This window comes from Thunnus thynnus, chromosome 10, assembly GCF_963924715.1.
Source record: "Thunnus thynnus chromosome 10, fThuThy2.1, whole genome shotgun sequence".
NCBI lineage: Eukaryota > Metazoa > Chordata > Actinopteri > Scombriformes > Scombridae > Thunnus > Thunnus thynnus.
Window position 1 is genome coordinate 13,455,010 of NC_089526.1, and position 17,178 is coordinate 13,472,187.

Sequence of the window (17,178 nt, forward strand, 5' to 3'; positions counted from 1 at the left end):
ACACACTCAGACCATCAGATGTTTAATCAACACTGCGGCTGTAGCTGCCAGAGCTGAAAGTTAAATATACAGCCATGCACAAACACGTATGTGTGAAACAGTACACACATACACACACACAGACGCTTGTCACAGGGTTGCACTCTCACACACATACATACCAAACAATCTGATAACACTCAAGTCTATACACATTTCGACACACAAACATCCTGTGGAAATCTGATCTGTCTGCAACCCAGGAAACCGCTCAACGGGTGCCGAAACACACGAACATACCTCTTTAGCATGGTGTATGATCAAAGAACACACTCACATGCTCACTCTCTGTCTAATCCATGCGCATGCACACACACACAAAACTTGGTATAAACAGGGCCACTACCAGCTAGCCAGCTTGCCGAAGGGCACTGCACCATGTCTCATCACTGTAAGTTAATGTTGAACACAGTGGTAGTGCTTGGCGTAGCTGCTGTCACTTTGGCTTCAGATCCAGGTTATTTGCTTGGAGCTCAAATAGGCCAGGTTCTGCGTTACGGGGTCACTGCTTTCACATGAGATGCGTACCTTTTTCTGTGACAAACATAGACAAAAATGCAAGTGTAGCATGGAGCTTTTATTCCAAGCTGTGGCTTAAAAGCCTCTCTGCTGTGCTCGAGTCTTTTACATTCAGCTAGAAAACCAAAGGAGTCAGAGTGTGTCTGTGTGTGTAAGTGCTCTCTATCTCGCCAGCCTCAAATCCAAAGCAATTAGAGAGGCCAGATGGTGGGCTGGACTCACAGTAAATAGCTGTGCATTGACAGAAGAAGCCTGCAACAAAAATGAACTGTGACAAGGAGCCAGGATGACACACAGATACATGACGGCATCAAAGCACCAGGCAAACATCGAGGACACGCTGCCACAACCGCCATAAACCAACTGTCACCATCATGGGGATGTTAACAGCAGAATTTGATTGTATCATTTGGTGGGGACACAGAGAGGGTTTTTGTATGTAAACCAAATTTAGCAGGTGCATACATGGGCACTGAGCACACACGCGCAAACACATGCCAGCACATTCATACATAAACCTTTACACACATGGATAACCCTCAACTTGCTCTTCTTGCTCTTCTGTTAAAATTTGACCAAACCAGTTTGGATTAGTCAGAGTTCAAACAATGCAGCCTTTGAGAGGCGCTCCATTCAGAGTTTCAGCTTGGCCTGCACATTCCCCAACTGAAAACACAAACTGCCTCCCTGCAGGAAAACCACTGAAGCTACAACACCACATTCCTCAACTCTATCCTTTTCTTTGTGTGTGTGTGTGTGTACAGTATTTGCCTGAGAGGTGTTGATTCCCCACTGTTCTGTAATAAGAGTGCGGGTGCGCTTTGTATCCTCACTGTTCATTATCTGCATGCTCAGGTGAAAGACCTGATAAAAAATGTACCCTTTAAACAACTACAGAAATCTCCTACATAGCTGTTACCAAGGCAGCAAGTTTACTTCAGCCAACAAATATACAAATCAGAGAGACTGGACAGAGGTGGAGATTGAGTACAGGACAATTGTAATCCACAAAATGGCTTCTCCTTTTCCTGCGTTCAGTTTCCCATAAGCCTGTTATCACACCTTTGTTGACACACAAACACAGATTTATCGAAACTGAAATGAGACAAACAGCCAGACCAGGAAATGAGAGTGACAAAAAAAAACAACAACAAGGGAGTGCTGTGTCTGGAGTGTAAAGGATGAGTGACAAGAGACAAAGGCCACTTCATATCCTGATCAATTAATCCATAAATCTAATCAGTGGCAATCAATGACTAACGCTTCTATTCAATCTGGCTCCTTAGTCATCCAGCTAACCTCAAGTGTTAAAGAGACAGAAAGAAGAAAAGGAGAAACAGACACCACACGCTGCAAACGCTGGAACATTTCAAAAATCAAGAAGTCTTTAATAGCAACAAATACGAAAAAATATAAAGACATGACAAATGGTGACAACAATTCTAATTCAGTTTTTCTTTTCAAAGAACAAAATAAGTTTAAAATTAAAAAAATACAAAAAAGAAAAAAAAAAACTTTTACACAGAGCAGTCAAGAAAAAGCACATTTTGGGGGTAAGACTGTTTTGTTGTGTGCACAGTTCATTTGTATAGAAGAAGCACATTTGCCAGTTATGGCAGCAATCACAGCGCAGCAGTCAAGAATAAAGCACTCAGAAAACATAAATTATAAAGCACTGCAAAATAACAGAAAAGAGGAGAAATTGTAAGAGGAGAAAATAAATCCTTCATGCTTGCTGTCACTGAGAAATACACAAACGTGACACCATAAATTAGTAATTCTTTTTCTCTGCTACATATTTATATATTTATATTATGTACAAAGGAAGGTTTTCTCTTTTTTTTTTTCTCTTATGTGAGTGAGATGGGAGATGTTAAGGCTTTGATTAGTCATCAGATGTTTGGAGCCAAAGAAATAGCAACAGTATGTGGCTTTCTGGAAGAAGAAAAAAATATTGTGTATTTTGATGTAACCTTGTGCTAGACCCGGGCCAGGATCGTAGATTTCTCTAAAAGACTTTTGTCTGACAAGCCTTACTTGGGTGTTTTGGTGGGTGGCAATCATGTGTGTGTCTGTGGAGGCGGGTATGGCGGCGGAGGTGGCTGAAGTGAGAGAAGTCAAAAAAAAATTCCAATATTTTGAAGATGAGTAGGAAGTTGTGATCCTCTAAAAGCATTTGAAAGGATCTGGGAGGGGGAGGAGGTCAGTGCGGTGGCATTTCATGAAAGCTATATTTCCTGTGTAGAACAAAAGCGGAACAGACAAAGTTTCCTAAAAAGCCTGTTCTTTTGACACTAGGTGAAAGGTGTGTGTCCCTGGATGTGTAGTTGTCGCTGTTCTACATGGTCATTGATTCGGGAACAGGTCAGACTATTTGGAGAGATGGAAAGCAGTGGAGCAGGGGACACATCATGCTGCGGCTCTTTCCACGATAACAGGACACAATATATGCCCTGACAGAGCCACTGAGCAAGAAGAGGAGAAAGAAGTAGTGTTTTCGCACGCGTGTGTGTGTGTGTGTGTGTGTTTTTGCGTGCAGCTATGTGAGTGCATTTGTGTGGGCTTATGTCAGGAGATGGCAGAGTTGTCAGGTATGAGGTGTCTTCTGCACAGTTTGGCTGTGGGAGTGAACATAATGAGAGTCACTGAGGGGTGTTTGTGTGTGGGCGAATGTTTCTCTGCATTGTGCGTATATATATATATATGTAATGCATGTGTATCTGTGTGTGTGTGAGAGAGAGCAAGTGTGTCTTCGAAATGCACAATAATATGTTCAGTTTGCCAGTTTTCCATGGTGACAAAGGGTGGCTACTCAGGTTACAGCCTCTATGGCAGTGAGAAATGTCCCGAAGCCCCCAAGCATCACTAAAATACACACTGACACACAACTTACACACACACACAGAGCTGACTCATACGCAACAAAGACTTTTGTGGTTACGGTCTACCTGATAAATTATGAGTATTGTGTGTTATTTTGTATTTTATATTGTGCCGAGTGCCTGTCGAGGAGAAGAGAAGCCAATTGTGCAAAAAAATAGTGTGTGCTTATTGTGTGGAAATGCAGGTAATGCTTATTGAACAAAAACCCAAACCACCGAGGTATTCATTAGATTAAAAATTACATTCTGAATGCCCTGTGAGGCATCTGAACTTTAGGCTTAACCAACGCAGAACGCCTTCCTCTTTTTAGTTCCACAACACTGGCAACACTGGCTCCATCGATCTGATATTTACATTTTCATAAATATCCACATTTTCACAAGAAAATAAAAATGCTTACATATATAGTACACAGATACCTCACACCAAAATGTACATACAGTACAGAACAGTTTGTCCCTTGTCACTATTTTGACCCCAAAAACCACAAATTACACTCATTTTTCTCTTTATAGCGGTGACACACACACACAAGTGCAAAAATAAGTTATACATTTTTATTTTGAGCGGTTGTGACAAATCAACTGTGTTTTGTAAATTAACTGTACCCCAGGTTGACAGGAGTTGCATTTATGTATAAGCTAAGGCCATTAGACGATAATGCTATTGAACACACTGGCTCACAACATGCCAGATGGTGCTCAAACACTGAACATGTTCTTTTTTTGTCATCTGCCTCTTCTGTCTCTCTCTGCCTCTCTCAAGGTTAACAGCCATCACAATGGCAAACAAGGACTGCCTCTACCATATCCGGAGTTCTGTATGTGAGTGTTTCTCACATCCATAGTTCAAGGTTAAAACAGCTATGATAAGAAATGCATGCACGCGCAGTCATCCTTACCCTTGGCAATAGGTCACCCAGTATTTGACCTCATGACCTGCAGCAAGCTGCAACCAAGATCTCAGCTGGGTCTTACGAGAGGTCAGTACAGTCACCGAGACCACACTCAAAAGATTCCCAGTGGGTCAAAAGGGAGTTGATTAGAGGGCCAGGAAAAAGCATGATTAGAGGAGCTACAGTAGGGCTTCTCTCCAAGATTGTCCGTCACAGTCATCCAGTGGCTACATAGATACAGTGACGCATGCAAATGTACACACTAAGCCTCAAAGGCAGAGTGTACAGTAGCCATGAAGTAATGCTCGCCTGAGCAGGCCTCCGGTGGCTCGTTAGAAGGATAAATTAACAGTCAGGAGACAATCAGCCATGAAGCTGCATCATAAAGGGCCATTTCACTGCTTGTTGCCTGTTAGTCAATATGACTCCCATAGCTTTGCTGTGGACGCAACCTTTATGTCTCCTGATCAATCCACTACATTTCACAACATCCGCAGATGGAAAGAAATATTACATGATCTCATTGAAAATCTATCTAACCTAATGCGGTCGTACTTTGGAGGTGAGGTTCTGTTACATCCAGCCATTTATTAAAATATGGGCGGAGGCAGTAATGCTCAAGTGAAGACACTGTCCGTGCAGCGGAGTGAACATGACCACTCCAGGTGGATTAGTCAGTCCTGGCATGTCAGGGCAAGCCCGGGCAGGAACAGAGTAAGTGGGGCGTTTGACACATCAGGAGCAGTAAAATACTCCCCTGCTCTCCGTGGCCCTGACCCCGACACTGCCCTGGATAAATCATAAACTCCCCATAAACACTGGGAGAGAAGGATGAAGAGAGAGGGAGAGGCGAAGGGATGATAGAGAGATAGAGATGGGGGGGGGGTGGAGGAATCGCCACGTCATAAACGATAAGTGGTGGCAATCTGTTGGTCCCGGCTAAGCGAGCGACTTCACGGCTCATTACCAATCAAGCTCCTCCTGTCAGGAGCGCTCTGAAGAGACGGGGATGAGGAGGAAGAGAAACGAAGAGACGTGCTCCCTTCTAGTCCTCCTGCATCCCTCTCTCCATCCTTTGACCCTGTCAGATCGGCTACACCTCATTCCCTCGTCTCTTGTTTACCGTCTCTTACCTCCAGGCACAGTACAAAAGTTTGCATGAATACCTTGTTAAGAATTTGGTTCAAACTCGAGCTCTGCAAACTTACTTTGTTAAATTCAGCTGCTCTTGTATTTGTGTAGCACATAAGGACCTATTGTTCTTTTTAATTTTTTGTAAATTCAACAGTGTCTGCTGTCAGTGATAGTTTGCAGAGTAGATTTTTTAAGTTTGAGAGGAAGGCAGAGAGTGGAAAAGAGAACTCACCAGTGTACCTGGTGCGGCAGACATGAGCAAATATAAAGTTCTCTTCTCTAAATCACCTGATGCTTACTGTCTTTACCTTCAAATGTTTCTCCCCCCAACCCATCACTAGCTACTAACTACCTACCCAGCTGTCACAGTACAACGCATTACCAAAACAAAGGTTTCCCACAGGAGGACTGAGAATAGCAGGCAACGTGTAACTGCTTGACAACCCCTTCCACTTCTACTGTTTTGGTGAAGATAAGAGTGAATATGCAAGTGAGATGCATCCTCTAAAGCCAAGCTTGTATCATGATGCCATTATCCTCCTCCCACACTACATAGTTTCTCTCTTTTAGTCTGTCTGTCTGTCAGGAGTCCTTGTCAGGGTCCCAGTGATAGCGGTAGCATGAGCAGAAGCGGTGGGAGACAGGTTGTTTCTTCTCTGTTTGATTTTCAGTTTTAAGGGACCAGATAACAGCAACGCTCCGTTCAGAATATCCCACCACACCCTCCTGTTCATTCAGTCAATTCTGGGGCTGAACTGTGATTAACAATAGGCTATATTTAAAATCAATTTTCAAAAATAAAAGTGGTATCATTTTCTCTTCTCTATCAGACAGGGACGAGACCCTGAAGCCACAAAATCCTCGAGAGGAATCCTCCACCCCTCCTTTTTCTCCTCCTCCTTTCCTCTCCTCCTGCTCTATACGTAGACAGCAGTCCGTGAGATGACAGAGCCATCCCGCTGGGACTCCATGTCATCATCCAGGTAATCTCCAATAATATCGTCCTGGTCATGAGGTGGGCGAAGCTGAAGGATGGGGGCGCCTCCGGTGAAGTGGTCATACCGCTCGTCCTCCTCAAGCTCATCAAACTTCCTCCTCTCCGCGTCGTCTAACTCATTGCTTAGCAGGATGTCTTGGGCAGTGGGTGTAGTGGTGACAACTTCAGGCCGGCCCCCAATGGTGAGCGGCTGGTGGTGGTTGTTTTTCTCTCCGAGGCCCTGGTGGGAGGAACTCTCGTTGTAAACATAGATGGGGCCGTTGTTGTTGCCGCCTCCCACGCCACCGCTGCCTGCGCCTCCACCTGTTCCATTCTTGCTGGCCTTCTTGCCGCCGCCAAATATGCGTGTCTTCATGTCACTGCCGCCATTGGCTCGGTAACCCTGCTGTTGTCTGCGGCTACGGGTGACAAGCACTGCGATGAGAGCGGCGACCAAAAGGAGGGCCAGCAGGGAGCCAATCACAGCCCCCGCCACCACGCCGGCATTGGATGGGTTCACTGAGGGCTCTGTAGGAGGTAGGAAAGGCAGGGAGGAGGGAGAGAAAAAGGGAGGAAAGGAATATGGTTGAGAAAGGGAAAAAAAAGAGAACAGTGTGAAACATGCAGAAAGGGAGAGAAGGAATAATTAGAGACAGCATAAGAAAAGGAGAAGCAGGAAAGTGAAACATAGAAAAAAGGGAAGAGGAACACAGAAAGAAGGTAGGGGTTGGATGATGTTCAGTGGTGTTGGTTTGAACTGCTTTCAGTGAAGTGTTTAAAAGTGATGAGGTGTCAATACAGTCAAGTGTGTGTCTGTGTGTGTGTGTGTGTGTTTCATGTATGTGCTGAGCTTGTTGCTACACTGACATTTCCTCCTCTCCCTTAGAGCTGCTCCTGTCCCCATTCCCACAGCCACGTCACAACAACGTCTCAGCCTTGTTTCCCCCTGTGTTGCCCTTCAAGGGCCAGGGTCTGTTCAAGGCTCTCGCTGCTCACCACAAATCACAAGGCAAGGCAGGAGGGGGGGGGGGGGGGGGGGGGGGGGGGTGGAGGAGAAAAGTGCAAGCAACACACACACTCTTTCTGAAGGAGCAGGGAATGGCATTTGTGCGGCAGAACAGGTGGAGGCCATGCAAGGAAGGATAAAGATGGATGGAGGAGTTGGGGGGGGGGGTTAGAAGAAGAGGAGGTGGATGAGGATTTGGCGCAGTGAGTGAGTGACAAAGTGACACAGCGGAATGACAACTCCTCCTGGAAGCCATGAACGTAAAGCGGGGGACAGATTGGCACCCCTCTCTGCTTCTGTAAACCACAGGCAATGCTTGAGTGCCTGTCGATTCTGTACGCATGTCCATTTTTACTCCAGCACTGCTGGTTAAGTCATGACTGCCATTTTGCATGCACGTACACATTAAAAGAAGCCATTTTAAGTTTATTTCAAAACAGACAAATGCTTTGATAGAGTGCCGACAGGCTAAAGAGGGTAGAAGTAAAACTAGGGCTCAACCATTCAATACACAGTAGTTCTGTTTGTGTGTCTGTGTGCATGAAAACTCCAGGGAGAAATAGTGGTATCTAAGTCAGGGTTGTGAAGGCATCCCATATGACTTGTCAACCATATAGTGCTCTCTCCCTGAACTCACACTCTCCCCGAATGCCCCTCTGCAGTGAGCAATATTTTAAAGCAGTTACTTGAACAGAAAAAGATACAACTGCTTTCAAAGGCCAGGTATTGTTTGAATTATTCAAAGTATTACATTCATCAAAATACACTTTCATAAATTTATAAAAGTAGGTTTACAGCCAAACAGAACTCTGTTTAAATGAAATACAGTCTGTAATCAACTAAAGTATGATTTAAATCAGGAAATATATGATAGAAAAATATGTAACTATATCTGAAAGAGCACTCAATGCAAGATTTACCATTGAGATTTGATACCAGGTCTAGTTAAGTCATTACCAGTGAGTAAAATCACTTGGAACACCAGTTGAGAAAACAGTGCTACTGCTTTGCACAGACTTTTCAAGGCCAAGGGTTCAGGGCTCTAAGTGCTTTCTGGGACTATGACAACTCCTCACAGGCAGACCCTGTGACCATATTCCCCATGTGGTCATAATCTATATCTCAGTGGACAGGGACTATGGCACTAACACTACTGGAGTTAAGGTTGGATTCCTCCCATGTTGACTGCATTCACTGTACTGTGAATCACTTCAATAAAAATGTCACCCAAAGAACATAGTTTATGTTACAAGGAAACAATCTTATTGAGTATAAAAGAGGAGCACTTGAGACTTGAGAGGCGCATCTCCAGAGCTTATAGGAGTAAGCCTACTTTGAGTAGTAATGGAAATTAACCCCTGAAAGTCTATCATTTTCACTTTTACAGGATTCAAACCATTCAAGTTTGGGGCTTATTGTATATTTTGAGTAAATGCATTTTTTAGACTTTCATTTAAGGTAATTTTTCATTTAGTTTTGATATTTTTGTACATTTAGATGCCCCAAAGGCAATAACTAAGAAGGTATTATGTTACTTTCGTGTAAACTCTGAAGAAGGCATGTTGTTGCAGAAAAAAATCATTTTATGGAGTAAGAGTAATCCTACTCTGATTATTCGTCGTTCTAAAGAGCTCCCGCTTCCTTCAGGTTTGAGTGCATAAACTACACAATGAAACCAAATAACTCTCAGTGAGAAAATTAGTTTTTAATTTTAGTCCCTGGTTGAAAGTGATCAAGAACCCTTAGCTAAAGCTCAATATCCTTTCTGTTGCTCTAGCTTTCCTTTCCACACTCTGCACTTTCACGAGCCGCTGCAGAGGATTAACCAGTAGACACTGCTGCTGAAATCCCTGCCTAAATTTGAAAGTAGCGAATCAGCCCTATCCTTATTGTCATTCTCATTTGAAATCCAACAGAAGCCGGCCCCTCTTGTTAAGTGTACAGAGAGCTGACAGAATTACTCTTGTAACACTGATTCTTGTCAAGAAAGAAAGTGGTAGTCTACTGCTGTCTACACCTGGGCTCCAATCTTCTCTCCCACTTCTTTTCTGCCTCTCCTCTCCTCCACAAGCCCTTTTCTCCATCTATGCCTCCACTTCACCAGCTGTCTCCCGCATATACTCTTTCCATCTCTTCTAAATCCATTTTCCCTGCCACCTCCCCAATTTTACATTTGTATTTCTGTCATATGTTATAGTACTTTCTTTTCTCTTCTCTTTTATAAGTCTTTCTTCCTCTGCAGTTCACTTTCAACATAAGCAGAGGAAAAAAAATTTAATAATTTCATGTGGGTATATTTTCTTTCTTTCTTTCAATTTCTCCCACCAGCCTCCCCAAGCACGCAGTCTCTCTCTCTCTCCCCAGCTATTCTCCCCCTAGCAGTGCTAAACATTCCTGTTCACACACATGAGAGTGAGAGCTAGCCCTCAGTGTCCACTTGAAATAGGAACACAAGAAATGCATTATCACCTCGGGCTCCGTGGAGCTCCGGCACATGCTACGTGGCAACAATCTCTGTGAAAAAACCTGGGACCGGATACTGTCACACACATTGCAGTCACATCAAAGGGAATTACACTGAAATTTAAATGCAAATTCTCCCTAAATTCCACTCATCCAATTATTTTTAATGCGTCGCTCAAGTGTCTCTCTCGAAGTCTATGCTGGCAAATCCTTTTGTGGATGACGATTCATGTTTTATTCTACCCTTCTGGAGACAACACTTAAAAGATTCAAGAGAGAGATGTAAAAGGAGCCACCCCAGGCTCCCAGTACAGGCCCACTACAGACCTAGACACATCCTAACAAAGCATCAGTGGAATTTCGACACATGCTGTTGGATGAGCCAGCAGAAAAGCTGCAATATGCATGCTGTGTGAATAACAGGGGAGGTAAAAAAACAAACAAACATGCAAACATGCATAACTACAATGAGTACCCCCCCCCCCCAAACACACACACAACATACTGTGGAAGCCAAAAAACAGCATGCTTCTTATGAAGTCACGTCCAGCATGACCGTAAGCTCCAAGTGACCGCAAGTAATGAGGGAGATGGAGCGGAAGTAACCTCTACTGCAGCCTCCCAAAAACATGCATGGACACATACGCACACACTCACACTCGCACTCATAAACACACACACACACACCATTATGGTCATCAGTGGTCTGATGCTGGGTTGGGCTGCACCTAGAGCATAGCTTAGTAGTATTCTCTGTCAGCATGTTAAGTTATTGAACAGGAGTGTGTGTATGTGTGAGCGCACAGCAGTGCGTGTGTGTGAGTGTGTGTGCTAATGAGGGTTGGGCAGGGGGCCAGTAGCAGGCTGGAGGGAGACTTGGCTCCATCAGACCTGTTCTCTGGCTATTTTCGCATGGCCAGAGACACACACTGACAGACACAGACAGATGCAGACAGACACGCACACACACCCTCAAACCCAGTGGAGGAAAATGGCCAAGCCCCTTGCCCTTGAACTGTCTCCTTAGAGGACTTTGAAAATGGGAGAGAATGCACTGAATTGAGAGGAAATCTCTTTTCTGTTGAACTGGAGAGCCCTTCAGGCTGTGTGGGGGATTCAATTGGGGGCATTTAACTTTTTGAGGTTCAGCTGAGCCACCACTGTGAGGAACGATGGGGGAAAAAACAAGATAGAAGATGGGAGAGAATCTGGGTTAGCCACACAAGAACCCCCCCGAGAGGAGCCTGGAATGGAGGGATGGATGGAGGGATGGAGACTACTAAGCTGTGATTAAGGAAGAGCTACTGGTATTTAAGAGTTAAGCTTAGAGAGAGGGAAATAGCAATGGCATGAGAAGGAGAGAGAGAGAAAGAGAGAACGCTGGGGGCAGAAGTCTCTTCTCTGAGCAGGGAGATCAGCGGCAGACTTGCGGAGGCTGAAAGACAACCTGAGAGAGATAAGGAGGATGAGGAGAGAGCATATGCTAACTGAGAGGATGAGAGATGCGATGAAAAGAGCAAACTGCAGCGAAAGAGATAGCGAGGGTGAGATAAATCGAAAGAAAGAGGAGGGGAGAGCAGGGTAGGATACGTTTGTGTGTGTGACTAAGCAGCAGGATCGAAGATGAGAGGAGGGGAGGCAAGGAGAAGAGAGGGCATCCATCCCTCTCCCTGCCTCCAGGTGCACAGGACAAGACTGAGGCCACAGGCAGACACCCACCCAAACACACATACGCACAAGCGCACACACACTGGTATGTAGATTTATGTGTGTGTGTCATGCAGCTGTGGGGGAGAAAGGAGTGGGGGACCTGCTATGTAGCAGGTGCTGGCCATTTCACGCCTATCGGCCCCTCTTAGTCCTGTTTGTCTACACTCATTCACATTAGCCTCCACAGGTTTGCATCGCACCCCCATCTGGAGTCATTCTACATCTTTTCCTTGCTCCATTTCGACTATCATCCGCTTTTTCATTTCAGTTCAATCAATGCTGACTCTAACTCTTTCTTTCAGAACACTTATCTTCATATCCCTGCCTTCTACAAACCTCCTTCACTCTGACACTTGCTGGTTGCCTCAGTTACCCCTTAACTGCCGGCAATTTTAGCTCACATCTTATCCTCCTCCTCCTCTGCCAGTGAGTAAGAAAGGAGTGAGAAGGAGGGAGGAGGTGTTCGGCCACGAGAGAACAAGATGAGATGGAGGAGGGAGATGACAGGACAAGGAAACTGTGGGAAGTTCAACGCAGGAGGAAACAAGAGAGACCAGAAAGAAAGAGATAGAAGAGAGAGGAAGAGAGAGAGAAAAAAAAGGAGAAAGTGGGATGAAGAATGGGAGAGAAGTGGAAATGTGGGATAAAAGACAGAGAGAGAGAGGAACGGATGGTGGAACGATGAGCGAAGCAGCCAGGAGCTGAAGCAGCAAAGGGTGACTGATCCGCTCTGAGAGGCTTGGGAGACACACACACTATGGCGAGAGATAGTAGAGGCCAATAGCTGCGGAGATAGGATGCAGTGGCACAAGATTCCCATGGGAGTTTTAAATGCCGTCAGCATCCGCTCTCTCCCTCCATCCCTCATGCCTTTGCTCTCTCCCACTCTGAGTGTGAGGATTGCATGCTGGCACCGATTTATCCTGATGCACGTTCCCTGGCTTTTTAATCTAAAAGCAGCAGCCTCCATCTTCCTCCCTCTGCTCTCTAGATCTTTGTACCTTCCTTGCTTGTTGCTTGTAATACACAGCAGGAGATGGTGACATCCTTTGTGCTACAGAAGCCAGTTACAATACTATGCAGCAGTACAGAATGGCCCCGGAGGACTAGTGACGCATGCTGTGGCACCATAAGGAGCCAAGGGACTTGGAGAAAGATGGGGGGGCTGAGAGAGAAAGAATGGAATAAGGAGAGACCAAGCAGAGAAGAAAGAAAAAAAAGAAAGAAAAACGAGGGCATGAAGGAGCTGGGTGGCTCTTAAGATGTAGCCACAAGAGAAATGCACTTTTTCCCCCATTAGGGGCAAGGTTTCTCCCATGTCAGCAGAAAATAACTTCCGGTTAAGTGCAGGCAGGCAGCAGAAGAGTAGAGGAGGATGTATTTTGTATGAGGCAAAATGCAGGAGTGAACCCTGTGGAGGGGTACAGCTAAAACTTTGAAAACAGGGGAATGGGAGTGTAGACTACTCTCCACTCTAACTGGCACTGCTCCTGCTGGTTTAATTCAGTGGAACATACTGCGAGACCTGAGGTGGTACAACAAACTACAGACACAGTGTATCAGTGCAATTCTAGTCTCAGCTAAACCCAAGGCAACACTAAAAGCCGATTCATTTCAAAGTCAACAGTGTCACTGTGCGTCAAATGTATCATTATTAGTGATTGCAGCCTTATCTTCAAGACGTCGACTCTAATGAACATTGCATATTTGCGTTGTTTTAGTTTCTCTATCATTAGTGATGGCCAAGGGTACTACTGAGGAGCTACTCAGTTGCTTTTGTGATCATGACTTTAGGGGGTGAACTGCTTTCTCTCTCTCATTAAAGAAAAAATAGACGAAAAGCAAAATATCCGTGAGAAGGACCATCTTATCTATGTGCACCGTTCACAATGTGAACTACCACTAAAAACCTTGTGAAAGACCGCTTTGGCAATGGCGTTTGATGTGCAAAGCAGATACAGACCTTGGGTACGACTGAGGCACAGACACTTTGATATTACAGTGTTACTAAGCACATGCAAAGAGACATGGAAAAGTGACATGCATTCATAATAGGACACAGACAACACCACGGACAGAGCAGCTGGACCCTCTAACCCTACACTGCACACCCAAGACAGTCCTCAGCACAGAGAATCTGTATGTGTGTGTGTGTGTGTGTTTGTGTCACATGTGAGATGGAACAAGGTGCATCCCTGGGGAAGATATGAGAGCATAGAACACCAGGAATGTGTGGCATGTGTGATGAAAGTGCACTTGGTTCCAGTTCATCGGTTCAGAGGATAGAAATGTTTTCATATACAAGCCAGGGGAAGGTTTAGATGATGAACAGGACCCAAGTGAGCCCCAAGCGTGTTTTTCATTTCATCTCTGAAATGTTCACGGCTTTACTGACACATTTACATTTAGTGTACAATTCATCGGTGTGTTGGGACATTTGCAACTTAGTATTGGTTTTAACCTACTTAGAGCAGCAGATGTGTGTGTATGTGTGGATTTGTGATGACAGGAACAATTCTCATGCTAATTTACCACATTATGCAAAAGTGCACAAAAAGGACACTTCTGCGTGACTGTCACTACATGTTGTACTCCAAGCAGGTTAAAGGATATTTAAAACAACTTAAATGTCATCTGAGCTACATGCTGTGTATTATATTTTTTTCATGTGCATGTTTGTGTCCTTCAACTTACCCCTGACAATGGCTGTGATCTGGTCCCTGCCAATCCCTATGCGGTTCTTGACCTCACAGACAAAAGTGACGTTGACAGCGTCATCCACCTTCAGTATCTTCAGCTGGTTGTCTTTAATCTGGACCGTGTCTGGCATTTCTCCTGTCATACTGCAGGGACATAAGCACATTGTCATGAGAAAAAAGGAAAGGAAGAAGGCCAAAAAGAGAAGAAAAAAAAAAAAACGAGAGTAGGATTGTGGTTTGCTTGACTTTGGGCACAATGAGAGCATTATGACAGATGCACATTTATAGAAATGTGCTGTATTGTGCAACATCATCAAATTCCACTAATCTTGATCGGCAGAGCAAAACCAATCAGCTTCCCCCTTCCTCAAAAGGCAATCCATTATCACACAGTGGAAAATAAGATGGGGACAGGAGAGAAATCAAAACTTCTAGATCCAAAATCTCATCTTTTCCATTTTAAAGTTCCAGACTTTCAGGTTTTTTTTTCAAAATTTGTCACAGTTATATTAATAGCTGATAATAAGGAAAAAAGTGATAGAAGGAGTCATATTGTGTTTCTCATTATGCGGGGGTTAAATCTCGAGTCACAGAGTCCATTATGAGAAATTATACGGCTATCTCCATAATCAGAGCACAGGGCTGTAGTGGCAATAATAAAAGCGCTGATTACAGCTCTGTGAGGATTGTGGAACTGGGGTAGGGGTAAAGGAAGGGAAAATAAGAGAAGAAAGAAGGAGAAGTAGAAAGCAAGAGATGTTGGCAAAGAGAGACAGTGTAAGAGTTGACAAGACAAAAAATTTGTTCTGGTACTCACGTCTTCCACTGGACGGAGATTGGAACGGGGTTTCCGGTAGCCTCGCAGATGAGCGCCACATTTGTACGACCCACATACCAATTGTTGTCATAACCTTTTATTGTCACCTTAGGGGCGTCTGGAAGAAGGGCAGATAAATAGCATAAAGAAGGAGAAAAAGTAGCGCAGTACATTAAGTTCAATTAATCCCTCATAGGTTTGAAATGGGCAAAATCATGTTAGAGCTTGAACTGCAAAGGAACTCATGAAATAAATGGCATAAAAGGAAGAGAAAAAGTAGCACAGTACATTGAGTTCAACTAATCAGTCATAGGTCTGAAACGGGCAAAATCATATTAGAGCTTGAACAGGAACTCATGAAATAATAAGTGCTGGATTGTGTGTGTGTGTGTGTGTGTGTGTGTGTGTGTGTGTGTGTGTGTGTGGTGTCTTACATTGAACTGCCAGTTTCAATGGGAAGCTCTCTGGTTTGGCCTGGGTTCTGTGTGTCACCACGCAGCTGATGTCTTTCCCATTGTCTGCTGGTGTGGGAACCATGCGGTACTCGCTGCTTACTGTCACGGTGTTGTCTGCTCCCGCCTTAGACACTGTTGTCCCATTGCCATTGGCTGTGGTCACCCAGGAGATCCCGGCAGCGGGGCGGCCATCTACAGACTCACATCGTGCCACAACGACCGGCTTAGTGCCTGCTTCCACTGTTACGATGGAGGCCGAGTTCTGGGGCTTAGCTGATGGTTGGATGGATGGGTGGATTGATTGATGCAAGGATGGACAGTGGAGAGGAAGAGACACAGAGTAGCAGAGAGAAGATTAAAGGATGTAGAGATAAAATGGAAATAAGACAGCTGAGGGAAAAGATAATGCGTACCATTATTGATAAACAATTTGAGTCACCAGTCAGGCAAAAGCAAATCCAAAAACTCGATCTCCAAACATCCTCTGTCCCTCTCTCTCTCTCTGTCTTTTTTCTCTCCAGAGCCTACATTGATAAACAATTACGAGCGGCAGCGCAAATACACCCCAACCCTATACCATCTTTCACTCTCGCTTCATTTCTTTTAATCTATTCCGTCTCTATCCCCATCACCCATCATTGATAAACAATTTCCCTGACTGGTCAAGTGCATTTCCATACACAAATTCTAAATCACTACATGATCTCTGTCAGCCCCTACCCCCACCCTCACTCCTCATACCTCCTCACTTGCCCTCTCTGATATTAGTGTGAGATCAGAGGAGAGCAGGCAGGACAGGAGCTGACAGCAGGCATGACAAGCAGCCAGATCAATATGCTGCCTGAGGGGAGGCAGGGAGGCATGATGCGTTGGAGAGAGAAGAGAGCGGAGCAGAGGCACTGGTGCTGGGCCAAGGTTAGACCAACGGTTCCACTGCATTAACAAGAACACAATTGATCTGACAATACCACTTATAATAGCAATTAAGCCTAGCTGGACATGCTTTTAACCTGCATGCTACCTTTGGGGGAGGGATGGAGTTAGAGAGATAGACAAAGAGAGGTGGGCGGAGAGTACTTTGTATATAATATATATTATATTTATCACACACATATATACATAAAGGTGGGTGGGTGACTTGAGGGGAATTTAAGGAAAAGCGAACATAAAAATCGCACTAGTAACGTGTAGGCATAGACTCAACAAGTCTCTGGATCTAGGTTTTCGGCTAAAAAAGCTTATTTCATTGATAAAGGAATTTAAAGACTGTTGGACAATTCTCTTGTGTTACTTTTATGCTTTTAAGGTCTAGGAGACTTTAAGACAAACTACAGATCTGTCTCAGGGTTGGGTTAAGAGCAATTCTTAAAGCTTGGGTTATCATTTAAGGATAGACCCGTACAACTACAACTCAGTGTGGTGCAGAATATTTATTACAGATCCCTTAAGTATCTCAAAGACTACCTTCAGAGAGCTGAGGAATTTGGTGCCCATCAGTCTACAGCTACTAAAATGTTTACTTCTCATTTGTGTTATGTGGTGCCAGAATTTGAAATGAGTAAAAAAAAAAAACAAAAAAAAA

General features: G+C 44.4%; 1 protein-coding gene across 3 annotated transcripts in view; it reads right to left on the bottom strand.

The window, feature by feature from the left end:
- si:ch73-22o12.1 (nectin-2) overlaps nt 1–17,178 on the bottom strand; it is a 78,414-nt gene that overhangs the window by 28,908 nt on the left and 32,328 nt on the right. For 2 of the 3 annotated variants that reach the window (XM_067601085.1, XM_067601084.1), the window contains exons 4-6: nt 15,576–15,869; nt 15,142–15,259; nt 14,320–14,468 (exon numbers count right to left, since the gene is read on the bottom strand). In XM_067601085.1, the coding sequence (XP_067457186.1) occupies nt 14,320–14,468; nt 15,142–15,259; nt 15,576–15,869 (561 nt within the window). Of the gene's footprint in view, nt 1–1,921; nt 6,975–14,319; nt 14,469–15,141; nt 15,260–15,575; nt 15,870–17,178 lie in introns of those variants that run through there. The other variant, XM_067601083.1, reaches the window with a different exon arrangement.